Here is a 19997-nt window from a genome sequence, read left to right on the forward strand (position 1 = left end):
TGCCCACAGATAGCCTGTTTTCAGTAGGCCAGGTGTAAACCTCCAAGTTTAACAGCCAGGTACCCCTCCGCCAATCAAGGTAGTCTAATGCCAGTGTTTGGACAGCCCCACTTTAAAATATATTGCCTACAGGGGTGCCTGCGTGGCTCAAGGTTGGTTAAGCATCTGACTTCAGCTCAGGTCACGATCTCATGGTTTGTGAGTTTGAGCCCCACATTGGGCTCTCTGCTGTCAGCACAGAGCCTGCTTCGGATCCTGTGTCCCCCTCTCTGCCCCTCTGCAGCTCGTTCTCTCTTAAAATACATAAATACACTTAAAAAAAAATACATTGCCTGCAAAATTAAATTCAGTCTCCTTTCTGCAGCATAAAAAGCTTCTCATGATCTGGTCCTTTGCCTGACTTTCTCGTTTTGTTTCTTGACCTGAATCCACCATTGCTTTAGCTTTTTGGAAGTTGTAGTTCCCTGAGTGCCCCAGGCTATTTCACTGACCTTCCCTCTGCCTAGGTGCTCCCTCCCACCCCTGGCCACCTGTGAATTAGGAAGCCACCCACTTTCCTGAGGCGGCGAGTGTCCTGCACAGGGCACCTCTGTGGGTACTTACTGCACTCTGTAATCTTTTGCCCCAGCCTCAAGGACTAAGGACTGTGTCAAATTTATTGCGTACTTTTTTTAATTAAATTTTAATGCTTATTTATTTTTGAGAGAGAGAGAGAGAGCAAGAGCCGGGGAGGGGCAGAGAGAGAGAGAGAGAGAGAGAGAGGGAGACACAAAATCCGAAGCAGGCTCCAGGCTCTGAGCTGTCAGCACAGAGCTCGACACAGGGCTTGAACTCGGGAACAGCGAGATCATGACCTTGGCCAAAGTCGGATGCTTAACTGAGCCACCCAGGCGCCCCTCTGTGTATACTTTATGTAATGTGAAATTTATCTCAATCAGCCCTTATTTTTGTTAATGCATTTGTGTCCTTTGTGTCTTGCACAAATCACAGTATATTGTAGGTATCAGTAAGTATTTATTCAGTGGGAAAATGACTATTTTCTTATACTCTTCCTTCAACTTACAGAAAACAGTTGCTGAGCAGAATTTGGAGGATACCAGACAGCAGCTCTTGGCAGCCAGAAGCAGCCAGGCCAAGGCCATGGACATCCTGGAGACTCGGGTACTAACCTCACTCTTAGTGATTCCCATGTCTGGGTGGTAACCTGGTTGGATGACATGGTTGTGGGAGAATCCCCTGGGGTCAGAGGTTTTCTTTTCTTTTCTTTTGTAATGTTTATTTTTGATAGAGTGTGAGCAAGGAGGGGCAGAGAGAGAGGGAGACACAGAATCTGAAGCAGGCTTCAGGCTCTGAGCTGTGAGCACAGAGCCCGACACGGGGTTCAAACCCATGAACCACAAGGTCATGACCCGAGTGGAAGTCAGACGCTCAACTGACTGAGCCACCCAAGCACCCCAAAAGTTTTCTTTTAAAGGGACTGTTTTGGATCTTACTTACACATGGTTGAGTTAGTCATTTTCTTCATTCTTGCCACATTGCCACCATTGTTCCACACAAAATTGTTCTCGTTTGTTCATTCCCTTTTATCCCCAGTCCCTTCCTTCCCACAGGAAGCCATTCTAATGTGGTTAATAGAGATCCTTTTGTTGTTGGGTTACCTTAAAATTGGTGACCTTGTTTTGTGTGCATGTGTGTTAATTTATGTGAGTGATGTAGTTCCACATCCACTGTTCCTTTCACCCGCCCCATCTTCTGGCTGTGTCCAGTGGATTGCGCTCACTACACCACATTCCGGTCATCTGCCAGGCGCTGGACGTCCAGATTGCCACCTTCTTCCTGTCACCACAGAATACATGGCAGCAAATAGCTCTGTCCTTGTCGCCTTGAGGGTAGAGAACGCATATGACCTAATGTGACTAAGTAGGACAAGAATGTTCCTACAAGGGCTGTGCTTGGCTCTACTCCCCCAGCATGCTTGAAGGGGTCCTATACCTGCTTTGCTGCCTTTTCCAGTTATTTATTTATGTGTTTATTTTGCCAGTTTAATGGCGTGCGAAATGGTGGAAAGGGTAGGGGATCTCTGTGGAGCCTCTTTCTTAAGGGCACTAATCCCGTCCTGAGGGCGGAACCCTCAGGACTTGAGCGCCTCACCTCCCAAAGGCATCACCTGAACACCTCACCTCCCAAAGGCATCATCACCTCCTGTCACCATCACATCAGACATGAGATTTTCAACATGAATTTGGGGGACACAAACATTCAGACTATCACAAATGCTTAGCTCATTTAAAAAAAAATGTTTTAATGTTTATTATTTTTGAGAGACACAGACAGAGATAGAATACAAGCTGGGGGAGGGCAGAGAGAGAGGGAGACACAGAATCTGAAGCAGGCTCCAGGCTCTGAGCTGCCAACACAGAGCCCGATGCGGGGCTCAAACTCACGAGCCATGAGATCATGACCTGAGCTGAAGTGGGATGCTCAACCGACTGAGCCACCCAGGTGCCTGCTTAGCTCATTTTAAAAATCTTATTTCCTGATAAAAATATTCATAGGTGTATTTTTCTCAGCACAGCTTTGTTTGCTTTATTAGAATTCATTTCTATTTCTGAATTTCTATTTTTTATTGCAATAAAATACGTGACATAAAATTTACCATTTCAATATAGTTTCTAGTGTACAATTAGTGGCATTAAGCACATTCAGACTATTGTGAATCCACCACCACCATCCGTGTCCAGAACTTTCTCATCGTCTCAAACTGAAATTCTGTCTGCATTGAATACTAACTTCCCATTCTCTCCCACCCCCAGTCCCTGGCAGCCACCATTCTACTTTCTATCCCTATAAATTTGACTACTGTAGAAACCTCATAGTAGTGGAATCTTACGATATTTGTCCTTTTGTATCTGGCTAATTTCATTTAACATATGGCCTCAAGGTTCATTCATGTTGTAGCATGTGTCTGAATTTCATTCCTTTTTGAGGCCAAATAAGCCAGGGTTTTGTTTTTCAGTTTTTTTATTTTAAGTAAACTCCATGCCATGGAGGCTCAAACTCATGGCCCCAAGATCAAGAGTCACATGCCCTCCTGCCTGAGCCAGCCAGGTGCCCTGAGGCTGAATAAGCCTTTTTAAAAAAGGCTTTCATTCTTTTTTATGTCTGTACCACATTTTGTTTATCTATTCATTTGTCGACGGACATTTGGGTTATTTCCACCTTTTGGCTATTGTGAATAATGAACATTAGTGTAGTGCTGTGAACAAGGTTTTTGTGTGAGCTTTTACTTTGATTTCTGTTGGGTTTCTGTCTAGGAGTGGAATTCCCAGGTCATATGATAACTCTGTGCTGAACCTCTTGTGGATCTGAATCTTTCTGGAGCTCTGCCTCTAAATTGGGACCTGAGTAGATCCTTTCTGAATTCAGGAGTTTAAAAAGCTAGGTTTCAGTTCTGGCTCTACCATTAATAAAATTTATGATATTGGACAAGTAACGCTATCCTCATCTGTGGAAATAATGCTGTTCTCAGGGAGTTGTTGCAGTTAAATTTTACATGTGAATATGTATAAGGAGCCGTGAGACCTAAAAATATCCTCCGCCCATTGGGTACCTACCTCTCCGTGACAAAGCTGCAAACCTTCCTTGTGTTTGTTTTCATGATAAGCTTCCTCAAGGTCAAATGTTATTCAGCGAACAAGAGGACTTTATAAGGGAAATTGGCAAAGACAGCTCAAATCAGATAAAAATGGCCCGTTGGAAGATCTGGCTCTGCGGACAGGGTGTTGTCCCATCTGCGGGGCCGGCCTAGCGTCCTAGTGCGGTGCGGGGTACACAGTCAGACTCGGTTGACGTCTGTAGAATGAGTGAAAGTTTGTACGGTGAGCAGTCATCCCACTTCCTGGAATCTGTCGTAAGGAAGTGGCTCAAACCAGGTCAAAAACTGTCGAGTGAAGACGTTAACTGTCTCAGACAGAAAAGCGGGAAACGTGAGCGCCAGCACAGGAGGCAGTGGGTCAGTAGATTGTGAAACATCCCTTAAGGAAATAATCCAGGTTCTCAAGGCTACATTGAAACACAAAAGGAAACTTGAGTGAAGAGGAAAAATACAAAGTTTGCCTAGAATTATTTTTTTTTAAAAAGTCACAAAAATAGACTGGAGGAAAAGAATGGTAGAATAGTGGTAATGATATTTAAACGGATTTGATTTTTAAAGCCATTTGTTCCCACCCTGTGACTTCTTCTGAATGAAGACGCTCCCTTTCCCCCTCAGGTGCAAGAGCTCGAGCACAGCTTGCAGGCTTCTGAGGAGAAGCTGAAGCACAGTGGTGATGTTGTGGCGGCTCAGGAAGCTCAGATTCGGGAGCTAGTAAGTGGTGGTTGTGGCTGCTGGGCTCTAGGCCCTTGATGCTTGCTTGCCCTTTATGCCTTTGCAGTCACCCCAGACTCACCCCAGTGAGGTGCTAGGACCTGACCTCAGATACGCTTGTTGAACTGGGTGTGAGGAGGGCAGCTGTGGTAGAGGGAGTCCGGACGCACCACGTACTGAAGGATCTGAGTTACCCAAGGAGGGAGGGACTGGCTAATTGCCATCTGATGGCTGGCCGTGGGGCCCGGCCTAGTTCTGGGACTATTAGAGGCGGTAACTCTGCCGGCAGTCAGACCTCAGCTTGCGGCCAGGACTGAGGAGAACTTGGCAAGGGGTTTGGCCAACCGTTGCAGCCCCAGGTGGGGTGTTGAGTTAGGAGCTAGAGAAACGAAAGCATTATTTATTGTATGTTGGCCATGCCAGTCACTGTGCTAAGTATTCTGCACGTGTTGTATTTAGTCCTTGCTATAGACCTAAGAAGTACGTACTATTCTCATTCCCTAGAGGAAGCTGGTTCAGAAAGACTGGGTCACTAACCCAGTGGTCATGGTCTCCCTGCTGGTAAATGGCAGAACCCGCATCTTTCTTCAGTCAGAGCCCTTGTTCGTCGTCACTGTACTATACAGACCGTCCATGATTTATAATGGCTCAACTTAAGGATTTTCAGCTTTATGAGATGAGAAATCAGTACGCGCTGAGTAGAAACCATACTTCAAATTGTGAAGTTTGAGCTTCTCCTGGGCTAAAGGTGTGCGATATAATATTCTTCCTCGATACCAGACTGTGGTGGGGAGCCGCAGCCCCTGGGCAGACTTTCTGTTTGTCACTTTCAGTGCAGTATTCAGTAAATTACCGGAGATATCCAACACTTTAATATAAAACAAACTTAGCCCAATTGTAGGCTAATGTAAGTGTACTGAGCATGCATTTATTTATTTATTCATTTATTTAATTTTATTTTATTTTGAAGTAATCCCTACATCCAGCATGGGGCTTGTACTCACAACCCTGAGATCAAGAGTCACGTGCTCCACCAACTGAGCCAGCCAGGTGGCCCTCTTTTTTTTTTTTTAAAGTAGCCTAGACTATTAATTTGTTAATTTTATCTATTTATCTTAGAAAATGCACGTGAGCAGGGGAGGGGCAGAGAAAGAAGGAGACAGAGAATCCAAAGCAGGCTCTGTGCTATCAGTGCAAAGCCCGATGTGGGGCTCAGACTCACAAATCGTGAGATCATGACCAAGCTGAAATCAGTCATTCAACCAACTGAGCCACTCAGGCGCCCGTGGCCTAGCCTACTCTAAATGCTCAGAACTGGGGTACCTGGCTGGCTCAGGCCGCAGAGCATGCAACTCGTGATCTTGGGGTTGTGAGTTCAAGCTCTACGTTGGGTGTGGAGATTACTTAAAAATAAAATCTTTAAAAAGTAAAGTAGGCTAGGCTGAGCTATGATGCTTGTTTTGACTTAATACCTTCAACTTACAGTGAGATTGTCAGGTTGTAACCCCATCGTAAATTGAGGAAGATACATATTGCCTCCCCAAGAAAAGCCTCAGCCATAGAGGGCAGTACCAAGTAGGGTGAAGGAGGGCTGTATCTTAGGACTGACTGGTTGGTGCCCTAAGCTGTCCTCCCAGCACCAAGACCAGTCCCAGACTCTAGCTCCTGAATAGGCCAGGGGTGCCCGGCAGGGCTGCAGGTGGAGACCTCAGCAGCGCCCAGGCCAGAGAGCAGGAAGGAAAGTTGTTTCCACTGGACACCCATCTTTGGGTCACCAAGGGACAGAACGGATGAGGTCCTCACTGTCACCATGAATACTGTCCTCTGCAGGCCGCCGCAAACAAGGAGAGCAGCCAGGCACAGCAGCAGGTCCTCGCCCTGGAACGGCAGTGCATGGAGCGCGTCCACACACTGGAGACCCAGCTCGCTGCCCTGGAGAGCTCCCGGGTGGCCGACCAGACCGCCGCAGAGCGGGAGGTGGTACGTGAGGAAAGGAGTGAGCTTTGTGAGCACCAGGTTCACACGTTGCTGGGCCGCCAGGTTGTTGACAGGAAGAAGACCAGCCTCCCTCTCAACAGAGAACCACTTTTTGGAGCAGTTTTTATCTTTCCATCGAGACACCTGCTCATGAGAATGGATGTAAAAAGGCTGCTTTTTATAAAACCCCAAACAGATGGGTTTTCTTTTCTTCTGGGCTGCGCAAGGACTTGTGCTTCCTGACCAATCCTGTCAGCCTCCTCCCCTCTTTCTGCAGTGTTCTTGTTCCTCCCTCATGGCTTCTCCCTCTGATTCCTCACCGTCAGAGTCAAGTGCCATATTTCTTCTCGTGAGGAGGGTAGCTGAGAATTTTCCATTCTCCTCTCCCACCCCTGCAGGGACACAGGAGGTGGGGTGCATTTGTAAAGGTTCCATGTCTGTAGGACTGTGCCCAGGGGAGATAGGGAAACGCCCTTTTCGTTTTATGTATACTTTTCTTAATTTGCAGAGAGAACTGGAGCAAGAAAATGCAGCCCTTAAAGAAAGTAAGAATGAATGTGAACGTTCGTTGCAACACCACCAACTTGAACTAAAGAAGCTCAAGGTATTTATCTAACGGCGTCCATGTGTCACAGCAGTGGCCCATCTTTTGTATGTGTATTGGGAGCAGCCCAGTGAAAGTCCTGTACTCAGAGTGGAGAAGGCGTGAACTGGCATTTGTTCAACAGTCCCTTAGACATTTGTTAGAAATCTCACCTCATTAAGTCCTGTCGTGATCCAGGGTGGGAGGAGGAATTATGCTCACTGTGCAAGTAACGTCATTGAGGCTCCACGTATAAGTAATTCGTCTGAGTTCCACAGTTAGTTCCAGGTGGTGCTGGTCTGACTTCATGCATCCAGCCCTTCCTCTGTGTCATCGTCAGCAGCTTTCTGAAAGGCATGCTGTCAAACCACTGGTGGTGTTGATCGTTCCAGCCAGATTAGCAAAACAAGGGCTTAACTTGTCGTAAGGACCCCATCTGTTTATGTCGGAGACCACATGTAGAGATGAGAAACAGTCTGCTGGATTGTTACCCTTTCCTTTCTGAGAACTTGATTCTTTAATCAGATTCTTTAATCAGACGTCGCCCCCTTCACTCCCTGGACGTAACTGGATGCAGAGAGTTTCTGCCACTTTCTTACAGGCCTCCAGCCTCCTCTGGCCCCGTTCGTAAGAGCCCTTAGATGCTGGATCATTGCAGTACTTGCCCAACTTGGTCACGACACAAAGATCTTGTGGATCTTTTGGCAGAGACCTTCTCTAAGAACACCCAAAGCTGTGGGTCTGCATTAAGTAAGCTTTCAGTAATAGTCTCTGCTAAGTTAGGTGCTAATGATGTAGTGCTGTATCGTGGGAAACGTGTACTTTGGTGGCAGATATTTTTTCATGCATTCCTTCAGCAAACAGTGGAGTACCTGTGGGCTCTAGTGTAGGTGCTGGCATGTGGCATTGAGCAAAACAGGCAAAATTTCCCTCCGGTGGCGCTTGTAACTAGATAATGAACAACTGATAAATAGTCGTAAGTGCAGTGCAGAAAGTAAAGCAAGTGTGAAGGACAAAGAGGAGAGAGGAGAGGGCTCTAAGGTGGAGGTTAGAGAGGGCTTCCATGATATTTGAGCAAAAGCTCTGAGTCATGAGAAGGGGCCAGCAATGTGAATGTTTGGGAAGGAAATATTCCAGAAGAAATAGCAAATGGGACAAAACAGAAGAGACTCCTAAATATGGAGAACAAACTGAGGGTTATGGGAGGGATTGTGGGAGGGGGGATGGGCTAAATGGTAAGGGGCACTAAGGAATCTACTTCTGAAATCATTGTTGCACTATATGCTAAGTAATTTGGATGTAAATTTTAAAAAATTAAAAATTAAAAAAAAAGAAAGAAATAGCAAATAGAAAAGCTCTGAGGCAGGGACGCCTGGGTGGCTCAGTCGGTTGGGTGTCCGATTTTGGCTCAGGTCATGATCTCACGGTTCCTGCATCGGGCTCTGTGCTGATAGCTCAGAGCCTGGAGCCTGCTTCAGATTCTGTGTCTCCCCCTCTCTCTGCCCCTCCCCTACTTACACTCTTGTCTCACTCTCTGTCTCTCTGTCTCTCTCAAAAATAAACGTTAAAAAAAATTAAAAAACAAAAGAAAAACTTTGAGGCAGAAAAAACACTTAGTTCAGAAAACAGCACCAAGGCCAGTGTGGCTGCTGCTCAATGGGCTCAGGGAGAAGACGAGAGGAGCCAGGCAAGCAGACTTTGGGAGTTTTAAGCAAAGAAGTGATGGGAGAAGTCTTAAAATCATTATTCTGGTTCTTTGTGGAGCATATTCTGGAAAGGAGGCAAGTACAGAAGCAGGAAGTCCTGTTCAGAGGCTCAGATATTACATTGCTTACCATGTTTAAAGGCATAAAAGACAAAATCACAAATTTCAGCAGAGATTTGGAAACTGTACTAAATGGAAGCAGTTTTAAAAGGGAAACAAATTAGAGTGTGGGAGCTGGAAAGTGTAGAGCTGAGACCCCAATGCAGTAGGCACCCAAAAGGCACAAGGAAACTTTTGAGGGTAATGAGTATTTTCACGGTTGTTATTGTGGTGATGGTTTCACCATAAGCCATCACATTCCACACTTAAAATATGCGCAGCATAGTGTCAGTTATACTTCAGGAAAGTTGTTTTAAAAAATAATATGTTTAACAACAGATTAGCACTCATAAGAGAATTAGTGAGACAGAAGAAAAGGCAGAATGACATACAGAAAAAACATGAAAAAAGACAGGATGCTGCAAGGCGTTTGATCACCTGTCAGTGGGGGCCCAGAAGGGAATGCAAATGTGAGGTCAAAGCAATTATTGAAGCAACAGTAGCTGAGAATTTTCCAAATAGCTGAAAGCTGTCAGTTCACAGGTACAGGTGTGAGAATTCTTACAAATCCAAATGGGATAAATGTTATTTTTCCTTTTTCTTTAAGTTTATTTTTTGTTTTTTTTCTGTTTTTTTGAGAGAGAGAGAGAGAGACAGAATGCAAGCTGGGGAGGGGCAGAGAAAGACGGAGACACAGGATCTGAAGCAGGCTCCAGGCTCTGAGCTGTCAGCACAGAGCCCAACGCAGGGCTCGAACTCATGAACCTGGGCCCAAGTCGGGTGCTCAACTGACTGAGCCACCCAGGCACCCCTAAGTTTATTTTTTTTTTAGTAATCTCTACACCTGATGTAGGGCTCAAATTCATGACCCCCCAAGATCAAGAGTCACATACTCTTCCAACTGAGCCAGGCAGGCTCTCCCAAGATAAGTTTTGAAGTCTGTACCCGGACACAGCATGGTAGTAGAACTATAAAAACCAATAAAACAGAAACGAGGAGTGGAAACCAATTAACAATAAATTTCATATTAAAAAAAAAAACAAAAACCCAGAAACAAGGAATTAGTCACCAACAGATTTGCCCTAAAGGAAGTGCTAGAGAGCATCATTCAGGTGGAGGAAGATTCTAGATAGGAGGACAGAAGATAAAAGGCAATAAGAAAGAATAAAGGTACACAAAAAGAACCAGAAGATCTGTCCTACAGTGTGTCCATCACGGTCCAGTCAGGATAAAGGAACCAGACCCATTTATTGAAGTGGGAATTCGTGATCTCATGTAAAGTTTTTAGTCCAGCACTGAAACAGGCAAAAGATACTGTGAAGGTAGCCACTGCAGAAACAGCTACAACTAAGGGAACAAAGCAAAGAAGGTTGAATTATTAAACTTAGGAATTAAGACAAAGGGCCCCACAGGTCTGGCACTTGGGGACCTGAGCAGGGGACGCTCCTCTGAGCAGGGGACGCTGTTGAGCGGGCGCTGGTGTGCTGGGGGACAGGGCAGCCAGTGAAATCAGCCCCGGGGCTGGGGAACCTGCAGAGCGGATGCAGATGTGGCTGCGGGAAGAAATTGCCTTCTTGCCACCGCCAGGGCAGTGCAGACTGCTCGCAGAAGCGGACAGGAAGGAGCAAGGCTTTTGCTGTGTTCTCCTGCTTTCCAGTCTGCCTCGAGCTCCTCCTGTTGGCAGAGGCTCACATGGAACCAGCTGGACGAGCAGAAATGTCATTTGCAGAGCCTCAGACCAGATGTAGCATCGTCGCAAAGCAGAGGATGAAAGGGGCAGTGGGGCCGATAGGCGGGAATAAAAACTGGCGCACACAGGCTGTTTAGAAGTGTGGTTAATTTTCAAATGTTTGCGGAAGGTTCTCGATCTTGGATTTCTAGTTTAATACTATTATGATCAGATCATACACTAAATGATTTCAGCCCTTTGATGTTTACTGAGGTTTGTTTTATGGCCCAGCCTGTCATACAGAGTCTATTTTGGTAAATGTTTCAGTGCGCTGCTGCTGTGAGGGGAAAGCATTCTGTAAATGCTAATTAGATCAAGTTGGGTGATAGTGTTGTCCATATCTTTTATGTTTTCTGATGTTTCTTTTTTGTCTCCTTGTTCCATCAGTTAGTAAGAGTGATGTGTTAAATCTTCACCTGTGATCACAGATTTGTCTCTCTCTTTAATCCTGCCGGTTGTCAGTCTTTGCCTCAAGTGTTTTGAAGCACTATTTTTAGGTGCATACCTATTTAGACTGCTGTCAGGGAACACACTCCCAGGTGCAGGGAGCTGCCACACGTGGGTAGCCTGGTGGCTCCTGTGGCCAACCCGGACTGTGCCGGGCAACCTCGAATCCCACAGTCCTGGGTTGCATGCGGCTCTGGCGGTAGCAGACTTCAGAGCCGCATAGACCCCGTCCTGTGTGCCAGCCTAGCCCCTCACCGGCTGACTCTTGAGGGAGTCTAGTTTCCCTTTTTTCAAAACTGAAGATAATAACCCTTGACCTCGAGAGGATTGCCCCAAGGCTCGAGCGTGACCGTGGATAAAAAGTATCCCATGCAGTTCCTGGCATGGAGGTGCTTTGAGTCTCTGGTTCCTGCCCTGACCTGCTTTCCTGCCTCGCGCTCTGTCTGCTGGCCGTCCTCTTAGACACCAGCAGTCCGAGCTCTTCTAAACCTCCCCGGAAAAGCCTTCTGCCACCTGCCGCTTGGACTCACAGGGCCATGTTTCCATAGCTGCTTCTCCTGTATCAACACTGCCTCCCCCGATGAGGGGTATTGTCTGGCGCAGCGCGGGCTCCTGCCTTTTGAATTCAGACGCTAGGTTTCCTCATCTCTACTAGAGATGGACTCAAAGAAAGGTCAATTCTGACAACTCCACAGTAGGAGCCAGAATTCCCCTGGTCAGGAGGCTGGCGTCTCCTTCCATCAACTCACTTGTACCGACACAAATTGAAAGGTGTCATAGGGGAGTTGAGTAGCTCCCACAACCAGAAAGACTTGTCCGACTGGAACTTGGGGGTGGGGGGCGCCTCAGGTCTCTTTCCTTCCTGCATCATGCTGTTTCTTGCCCTGTCAGTTACCCAGACGCTTGGCCTTGCTTTTCCCCACGATACAGGTGGCGGCCTTCAAATCGGGTGGTCATCACAGCAGCAGCTCCAAGCTGGTGACATGCCAGCTTAGGAAAGAGGGCTTCTCCTTGGCTTATCAAAAAGGCTTCTGATGTAAAAAAGGATTCTGATTGGTCCATCTTAGGTGACAGAGCCACCCCTTGAACAAATCAGTTTGGCCAGGGGGCTGCAGTACTTCAGTTGGCCAGGCCTGAGTCCCATGCTTCTCCTTGTAGCCACAACATGGGCAGCCCTCCAGAACTGCAGGGTGGAAGTGGGGAATAGCAGTGATGAGGCTCTTATCCCCCAAAACGGTGTGATCTGGGGTAGACACAAACCGCAGATGTCCCTGACCAGAATGTAGGCACCTGAGAAGTCTAGGGGTTGATCTGTGAGCACGGCATTCGTCTCCGGGAAGAGGACCGATGTGTCTGTCTGTCAGGAGGTGGTTCCTGTGCTGTGGGGCAGGCCAGGGAGGCAGCCCGGCTCCATGTAGAAAATTTTCTGGGTGGTACAGTCTAACATCCAGAGGCTTGGCTCTAAGCTCAGATGCTGGCTTCAGACCTGGCAATGCCACTTACTAGCTGTGGGACCAGAGCATTTTTCTCTTATAAGATGGATAATTTTGATGAGTCTGTGGCATTTTGCCCTGCCCTATTTAATTCAGTAATTGCTGATTATTTTTCCCATAATTGGGTTGTTCGGGTCCACTAGTCCATTCACATGGCCTGAGAATCTTCCTTGCTATTCTGTGTTGATTTCATCAGACCAGCTCTTCTCTTGGAGTTCTGGGTCCCCTAACCATGGGCCGAGGACTGGCTAGTGTGCCCATGGGATCCCCGAGCCTCGGCGGTTTGCCCTTGTGCGGAGAGGTCGGTGGGTTGTACACCAGGACAGCTCTCAGAGGCATACAGACGGCACCGCAGCGAGAGGGCAGTCCAGGACCCTCGGGCAGCAGGAAGAAAATCTGTAGGATGGAGGATGGCATTCCCCCAGTGGGTGGCACATAACGTGCAGTGAAACACCCGTGAGAGGCGTTTGGGGGCTCAGTGTCCCACCCATTTTCTGGATTGTAGGAAGAGTGGAGCCAAAGAGAAATTGTGAGTGTCGCAATGGCTCAAGCCCTGGAGGAGGTGCGGAAGCAGAGGGAAGAGTTCCAGCAACAGGTAGGCCCCATTTGACCCTGAGGCACGGGCCAAAGGGTGGTGTGTTCCAGCCTCGGGCAGGACCAGCCTGCCTCCCCGTGTGTCCCCCTCCAGGGGCTGGACACAGGTGTCAGGAATGCCAGGAACTGTGTGATTGATGACCCTGAGGTCTCTAGGAAGGTGGGAGAAAAACGTCATAAAGAAATCCTCACCCCACGGGATGGCCTTTTTGGATGTTTGATGGCCGGTTACTGTTGTAAACCTTACCTGGGGAAAAGCCCGCATCCAGGTGCCTCCTGGGCTCTGACTCTGTGAGGGGCATCGCTGCCCACAGGCCCCGGAGAACGCAGTACAGCTGAGCCGTCAGCGAGAAGGGTGGGCAAAGCTTCCTTTCAAGACAGACTCAGCATCGGGCCCCAGACCTTGTAGGGAATGGACTCTAGGCCTTCGGTGAGTCCTTAACATAAATTCCAGTCTCAGTTGCATCTGCAAAGACTTTAGGATAATTACACCTTTCAGATCATAATGAGGTCATGTGTGTCAAATGCTAGGCATGTCACAGGTACTCAGGACACGGAAGTCATGGTTATGACAGCTTGGGGAAGGCTGGGCAGAACAACCACATCTATGGTAGGCCCGCTAGTGGTAGGCTGGGGGGTGGGGGGCGGGCAGCCTGTGCAGGGCCCTGGCCCCAGAATTGTGCTCTGTCCATAGGAGTAGAGGGTAGCCTAGGGTATGTTCAAGGCTTTAGACTTCAGGGAGGGATTCCTGGGGGACCCTGGGTAGCGGAAAAGTGGAGATTTCTTTTGGGGGAGATTCGGTTACTGCTGCCGGCCTTCTCTTATGTTGGCTTTTTCTGTCCAGGCTGCTAACCTCACAGCTGTAGTAGATGAGAAGGAACAGAGTCTGCAGGAAAAAGCTGAAGTGATTCTCCAGAAAGAGCAGGAAATTTTCCAACTGAAGAAAGGTGAGGAGTCCACCCCTGGCGAGCCCTCTCACCTGCTCCCACCCAGTACCCCTGCCCTGAGGTGGCCAGGAGGAGTCACTGGTGCTCCCCTCTGCCCGGCCTAGGTCACGACTCTGCCCTGTTGCAAATGCACCAGCTTCAGAGCGAGCTGGAAGCCCTGCAGAGCCTTAGGGTGGAGGAGTCCGAGGCTGCCGCGGGGTTCGACGTGCTGAGACTGGCTGTCCCGGAGCAGGGGTTGACACGCTCAGTTCCCCAGCCTCACGTAAGTCCCCATCTGAGCCGCGGGCCAGTGTGACGGCAGCAGGACGGGGCTGCCTGCCGTAGTTTGCCAGTAGGAGGCGGTGAGAAGAGGGGAGGAGAGCTGGCGCTCACTAGCTGCGGGATGTTGGGCAGGTCACCTCCCTTTCTTTAAAGTAGGGGTGCGTACCTGACTAGGAGCTCGTGGGTATTGAGGAGCCCGTCGGATGTGGCGCCACGTGTCCGTGTTCAGTAGAGCCCTTTCCTTCCAAGCACGCTCGCTGCACGGAAAGCTGCCTGTCCCCCTGGAAGGCGCTGGACAGGATCTCTACAGCCCAGGTTTGGTTCCTGGCCAGCTAGCCGCCTGTTCCGGCACATCAGCCCGAACCTTTGGACCCAGTCTGGGCGCCTTTCCCCATGGACCTGTGGCTTAGCTTGACCATTGCCTTGTCCATCCTGTAGGCGGCCTCGAGGGCCACGCAGGACCCCACGTACCAGCTTCCGGCTGCAGAGGGAATCCCAAATGGTGAGGTGGGGGCTGTGGACCTAGGGCAGCTGCAGAAGGAAAAACAGGACTTGGAGCAGCAACTCGTGGAGAAAAACAAGGTGAGAGTGTGCTTTACCTCAGCTGTTGATCTCCCCGCCCTCTCCCTGTTCTGGGCCTAAAACCGTTCAGTCCCTTGTCCGAGAGTTTGGCTGATGCCCCCGGGCCCCTCTTGGGAGAGATCTTACCTCTTCACCAGAAGGGCTTCTTCCTGGACTTCCACCTGGGCAGTCTTCCTTTCACACCTCCCCCACGCTTGAGATAATGTCCAGAGTATTTGCGCTCAGGCAGTAGTGAGGCCAGATGTCACAGGTGCTGCTGTCACCAGCTGGGTCATATTGGACCCATCACCTTACCTCTCACTTCCTTTCTATGGCTGTGAAATGACCCAGTGATGCCTGTCTTCTAGCGGTTTTACTGGCAGGGGAGGGCATTGGGGTATGAAATGAAAGTTTGTTAGCTGTCCTGTGAAATCTCGCGTATCTGGTAGAGGCTTAATAAATGTCCCGATTCCACCCACTCCTCAGGCCCCTGCACCTGCAAGTGCAGGGTCTCCTTTGATCCTGGTTTCCAAGTGCGCTGGGAAGTTAAGGGTGCTGGCTGGTCACTGCTCTGGCCTCCAAAGTGTGATTGTGGGTGTGTATTTTTTTAGATCTATAACAAAAGGAAAAAATGCTCATTCTCACTTACACATGAGCATTTAATCTTACTGTGAAGTGTAAACTACAGAAAAGCGCACAAACTCCCTGTGCCCAGGACCCAGCCCTCAGACCTCCTCTCTAAGTGGCATTCACTCCCTCAGAGTCCTGCCTCTACTGCCCACTTTGGGCGCCCACATCCTTATCTCAAGGCCAGACGGCTCCCTGGAGCTTTAGATTGTGTCTGTCTCCGTGGCAGTGTCTACAAGGCATCTGCGTAAACTGTCCAAAACCCAACTTCACATTCACCATGCTGCCTAATGGGGGCTGCTCTTGTCTCAGTAAACGTAAAAAGTAAAAATCTTAGTATCATTCTCAACGCCCTTGTTTCTTACACAAGCAACATCCAAACCATTAACAAATCCTTCTGGCTCTCCCTTCAAACTATACCCCAAATGGGCTGCACCTCATCCCCACCACTGCTGCCACCATAGGTGGGGTTACCATTCTTCCCTGTAGGCTGGTGTTGGGCTTCTAATGGTTTCCCTGTCACCACCTCTGTACCAGCCCTCTGATGACTTCCCCTGTCTCTGTAAATATAAGCCACATCCTTGCAGTGGCCCACAAAGCCCTGTGTGGTTTGGCCCCTTAGTACCCTTTGTACTGCACCCCCTCTTAGCCACATTGGCCTTGCCTTTCTGTGACTGTCAAGCACCCTCCCGCCGCAGGACCTTTGTACTTGCTGAGCCTTCTGTCTGGAATATCCTTCCTATAATCCCCTCACTTCCTTTGTGATGTCATTTTGTTAAGGAGGGCCCCCCTCCACCTCCCCACCCCCCCTCCCCACTATGCTTGGCAGCCCTCACCATCACCACCAGAACGTCCTGTCCCCTTACCAGGCCTCTTAATACCTTCTTATGTAATGTATGGTCACTGACATTTTCTCCTCCTGAGAGCAGGTATTTTTCATTTTTTTCTTTCTTCTTTTTTTTTTTCAATGTTTATTTGTTGGGGTGCCTGGGTGGCTCAGTCGGTTGAGCATCCGACTTTGGCTCAGGTCACAATTTCACGACTCATGAGTTTGGGCCTCATGTCAGGCTCTGTGCTGACAGCTCAGAGCCTGGAGCCCCCTTGGATTCTGTTTCCACCTCTCTCTGCCCCTCCCCCGCTCATGCTCTGTCTCTCTCAAATAGAAGTAAACATTTAAAAAAATTAAACTTAATGTTTATTTATTTTGAGAGAAAGCAAGAGACAAAGAGAACAAGCACACGGGAGAGGGGTAGAGAGAGAGGGGGAGAGAGAATCCAAGCGGGCTCTGTGCTCATTGCGGAGTCCGACGTGGGACTCGATCTCACAACCGTGAGATCATGACCTGAGCAGAGATTAAGAGTTGGATGCTTAACCAACTGAACCACCCACGTGCCCCTGAGCATTTTTCTTCTTTTGCTTCTTGCTTTTCCCCAGCCTCTAGGACAGCGTCTGCCTGTAGTAGGGATTTAATCAGTACTTGTTAGATGAGTTAATCAGTGAACCAAAATCCTAGAAAATCAGGGAAAATTTAAAATACATAAAATAGCAAATGTACTTTTGGGTGAATGCCAGCCTCGTGGTCAGCCAAGAGAATACAGATTGAAACAACACATTATCATTTATAAAATGGGATGTGTTGGAGGCCATTTAATGTGCTTGACGGGAGCTGGGTCTGTGGCAGAGCCATCTCAGTCCTGCGGAGAGACTGGACACACGTTGGAGAAAGGGAAGCTGCTATTACTGCCGTGTTCAAAAATGGAGGCTCAGCGCCGCTCTAAGGCATGGGCCATCCCCTCGAGTTACTGTCACATTAGAAGTTAAAATTAAGGGGGCACCTGGTTGGCTCAGTAGGTGGTGCACACAACTCTTGCTCTCAGGGTCATGAGTTCAAGCCCCACGTTGGGCATAGAGCCTACTTAAAAAAAAAAGTTAGGGAAACCGTGAAAAGCTATGAAAACTGTGATAAATGAAAAACATACACTATTCACAATTCCAGCTACTCGGTGCAAGATCAGTGACTCAGACCTGAAGGTCACGGGAAAGACTAAGTTTGTGAGACTTTGGAGAAATGTTTAATGTTTTTTCCTGTATTGCTGATTATACAGTAAATTTTCTCATTGGGAAAACAGAGGTTAGCGTTTTTAGTGATTAACGGAGTGTGTAATAAATTACACTTAAAGCTCAATACTAATTAAACTAAAAATAAAATAGAGAAGTACAGAAAAACCATGACCGTTTACACTGTTCCAAATAAGCATTGAAAATGGTATTTCCGGAGCAGTGGTGAGGGATCATAGCACGTAAATCTCATTCGGAAGGACAAGTCTACCGTACAGAGGGGTTTCCAGACGCAGGCACCTGAAGCGGTCCTGAGGGCTGAGCCCGTGGGGAGGCCGGGGCAGCCCTGGGGCACGAGTGCTCCACAGAGGGTATGTGACGGCTTCAGTGGCCCTTGTGGGGCCTGGAGAGCATGTGCGTGCAGAGCAGCGAGAAGGAGAGAAGAGGGCCCCGGGCGGGAGGCACACAGGTGTGACAACACGAGCCCCTCAGGAGACGGGACAGTGTCTTATAACAGGTGTATAGGGTCCCAAGGGGTGGCTGGCTGTTCTGTTGTCCTTGGCACCTTAAAGATGGTGGAATGTGCATGTAACAGATGGCTTTTTGCGGGGGGCGGGGTTTGTCTCAGACCATAAAGCAGATGCAGCAGAGGATGCTGGAACTCAAAAAGACTCTCCAGAAGGAACTGGTAAGTTCCCCTCTTCTCCCCACTGCCTGTGCCCTTCCTGGCTCTCTGGCCGTCCCGGGTCCCCTCGCCGCTTGACAATGCTCTCCCCCCACCGGTTGATTGCGAGGTCTCTGGGAAGCCAGATGTTGGCTGGTGGGACGGTAGCCCTGCCAGCTCGAACCTGTCTCTGGAAAGTAACTGTGTGACTCGGGGCACGTGCGGTTCTTCTCCAAGCCCTTCTGTGGGCTGAGAAGTCAGCGACCTGTGCGCCAGGTGAGCAGCAGAGCGCCAGGCCCAGACAGGAGAGCGGCACCTCTGCCCAGTTTGGGGTGCTCGCTGCCCCACAGACATCCTGACAGCGGGACAGGGATCGTCCAAACTTCCCTAGACAACCCCCTCCTTCCTCTCAGGCCACCCCGTCTGCCGGTGGGGGGGGGGGGTGGCTGAGCCTTCTTCAGGCACTTCCTTCCCAGCGGGGGCCCTTTCACCCTACTGTGGTGCAGGTGAGGCCAAGGAACAGCGGGTGAGCGCAGCTCAAGCCGGGTGATTCTCCCGGGTGATTTTCAGACCTGTCTTGAGGGGTTTGGCACAGCATCTTTCCGTTGGGTTTTTAGAAAATCAGACCCGACAGTGAGCTCTTTGAGGTCCGAGAGAAGCCTGGCCCCGAGATGCCCAACATGGCTCCTTCCGTCACGAATAATGCTGACCTGACTGATGCCCGCGAGATCAACTTTGAGTACCTTAAACACGTGGTTTTAAAATTCATGTCCTGTCGAGAGTCTGAGGTAAAGGGTTTCTGAGTTGCCTTTTGGGTCCTGAGCGTCTGGTTCCTTTGTCCAAGCCTCGTGTGGCTTCCCACCAAGTACATTGCTTTCTTCCTCTCCCATGTTCCCATTTGGCCACCAGTGTGGACACGTAATGGTTATTTCTCCAGCTGGCACTGACCTGCTGACGGTGCAGCCGGCAGGTGGGGGCCAAGAAGGGAGTCCGCTCCGGGGAGGCCGCGCGGGTTGGAGGCTGAGGCTGCAGTCTGGGAACGGTCTGCCCCGCACTCCCGCATCCTGCTGAAGGGCAGGGTGGCTGCCGTGGATGTCCTGGGGATCTTGCCGGTTCCCAGAGGAAAAGATGGAGGGGAGAAAAGTCTGTCGTTGTCGTCAGACCCGAGGAAGCCCAACGTCCCCCTCCACGTGGTCCTTGCTAACCCGTGGGGAGCACACACCGGGAAGAGACCCAGGGAGTGCTCCAGTTAAGCCCCCTTATCCTCCCCCACTGTCCACCACCCCAGGGCCCATGGCAGCGAAACTCAACTTTGTTTCAGGCTTTTCACCTTATAAAAGCTGTGTCAGTGTTGCTGAACTTCTCACAAGAGGAAGAGAACATGCTCAAAGAAACCCTGGAGTATAAGGTAGGGTTCCCTGGCCTGCTGTCTGGTTCTTAGGAACTAGCTAGTAATCCCAGCACTGGCGGGTGAGCCCATCCACAGCTGCATCATCCGCCGAGAAAGTGCTACGGGATAGTGGACTCCTGTTGGGCCATATTTACTGAGGACGTGCTTTGTGCACACGTGTCTGCACGGTACCCACCGACAGGCCTTATGTTTCCACCACGCTTTCACTGATGCCATTAACGTCAACAGCCCCAGGTCTGGCCCAACGTCCAGATTTTTTTTTTAAATAAAATATTCAGGGGCGCCTGGGTGGCACAGTCGGTTAAGTGTCCGACTCTTGATCTTGGCTCAGGTCATGACCTCACAGTCTGTGAGTTCAAGCCCCACATCAGGCTCTGCACTGACAGCGTGGAGCCTGCTTGGGATTCCGTCTCTCCTTCTCTCTGCCCCTCCTTCACTGTGCACTCTCGCTTGCATGCTCGCTGGCTCTCTCTCA

General features: G+C 49.4%; 1 protein-coding gene and 2 long non-coding RNA genes across 5 annotated transcripts in view; 1 reads left to right on the forward strand and 2 right to left on the reverse strand.

Moving 5' to 3' along the window:
- Window positions 1-19997, forward strand: part of GOLGA1 (golgin A1) — a 47776-nt gene that overhangs the window by 24989 nt on the left and 2790 nt on the right. The window contains exons 12-22 of the mRNA XM_027035097.2: window positions 1066-1161; window positions 4271-4366; window positions 6197-6346; window positions 6852-6947; window positions 12905-12994; window positions 13838-13940; window positions 14045-14202; window positions 14640-14783; window positions 18076-18135; window positions 18729-18899; window positions 19433-19519. Coding sequence (XP_026890898.1) covers window positions 1066-1161; window positions 4271-4366; window positions 6197-6346; window positions 6852-6947; window positions 12905-12994; window positions 13838-13940; window positions 14045-14202; window positions 14640-14783; window positions 18076-18135; window positions 18729-18899; window positions 19433-19519 — 1251 coding nt within the window. The remainder of the gene's footprint in view (window positions 1-1065; window positions 1162-4270; window positions 4367-6196; window positions 6347-6851; window positions 6948-12904; window positions 12995-13837; window positions 13941-14044; window positions 14203-14639; window positions 14784-18075; window positions 18136-18728; window positions 18900-19432; window positions 19520-19997) is intronic.
- On the reverse strand, window positions 613-6203 carry LOC128312106 (uncharacterized). The gene is made up of 2 exons (XR_008290945.1): window positions 3615-6203; window positions 613-1836 (listed from the first exon to the last, which is right to left on the reverse strand). It is a non-coding gene; the product is annotated as an uncharacterized LOC128312106 (long non-coding RNA).
- On the reverse strand, window positions 10182-18733 carry LOC128312105 (uncharacterized). Of its 3 annotated transcripts, none has more exons than XR_008290943.1 (4): window positions 15259-18733; window positions 14910-15138; window positions 14368-14732; window positions 10182-13468 (listed from the first exon to the last, which is right to left on the reverse strand). It is a non-coding gene; the product is annotated as an uncharacterized LOC128312105 (long non-coding RNA). The 3 variants fall into 3 exon arrangements; XR_008290944.1 differs by having other exon boundaries at window positions 10182-12795; window positions 13241-14732; XR_008290942.1 differs by having other exon boundaries at window positions 10182-13145; window positions 13241-14732.

This window comes from Acinonyx jubatus, chromosome D4 (assembly GCF_027475565.1).
Source record: "Acinonyx jubatus isolate Ajub_Pintada_27869175 chromosome D4, VMU_Ajub_asm_v1.0, whole genome shotgun sequence".
Lineage (NCBI taxonomy): Eukaryota > Metazoa > Chordata > Mammalia > Carnivora > Felidae > Acinonyx > Acinonyx jubatus.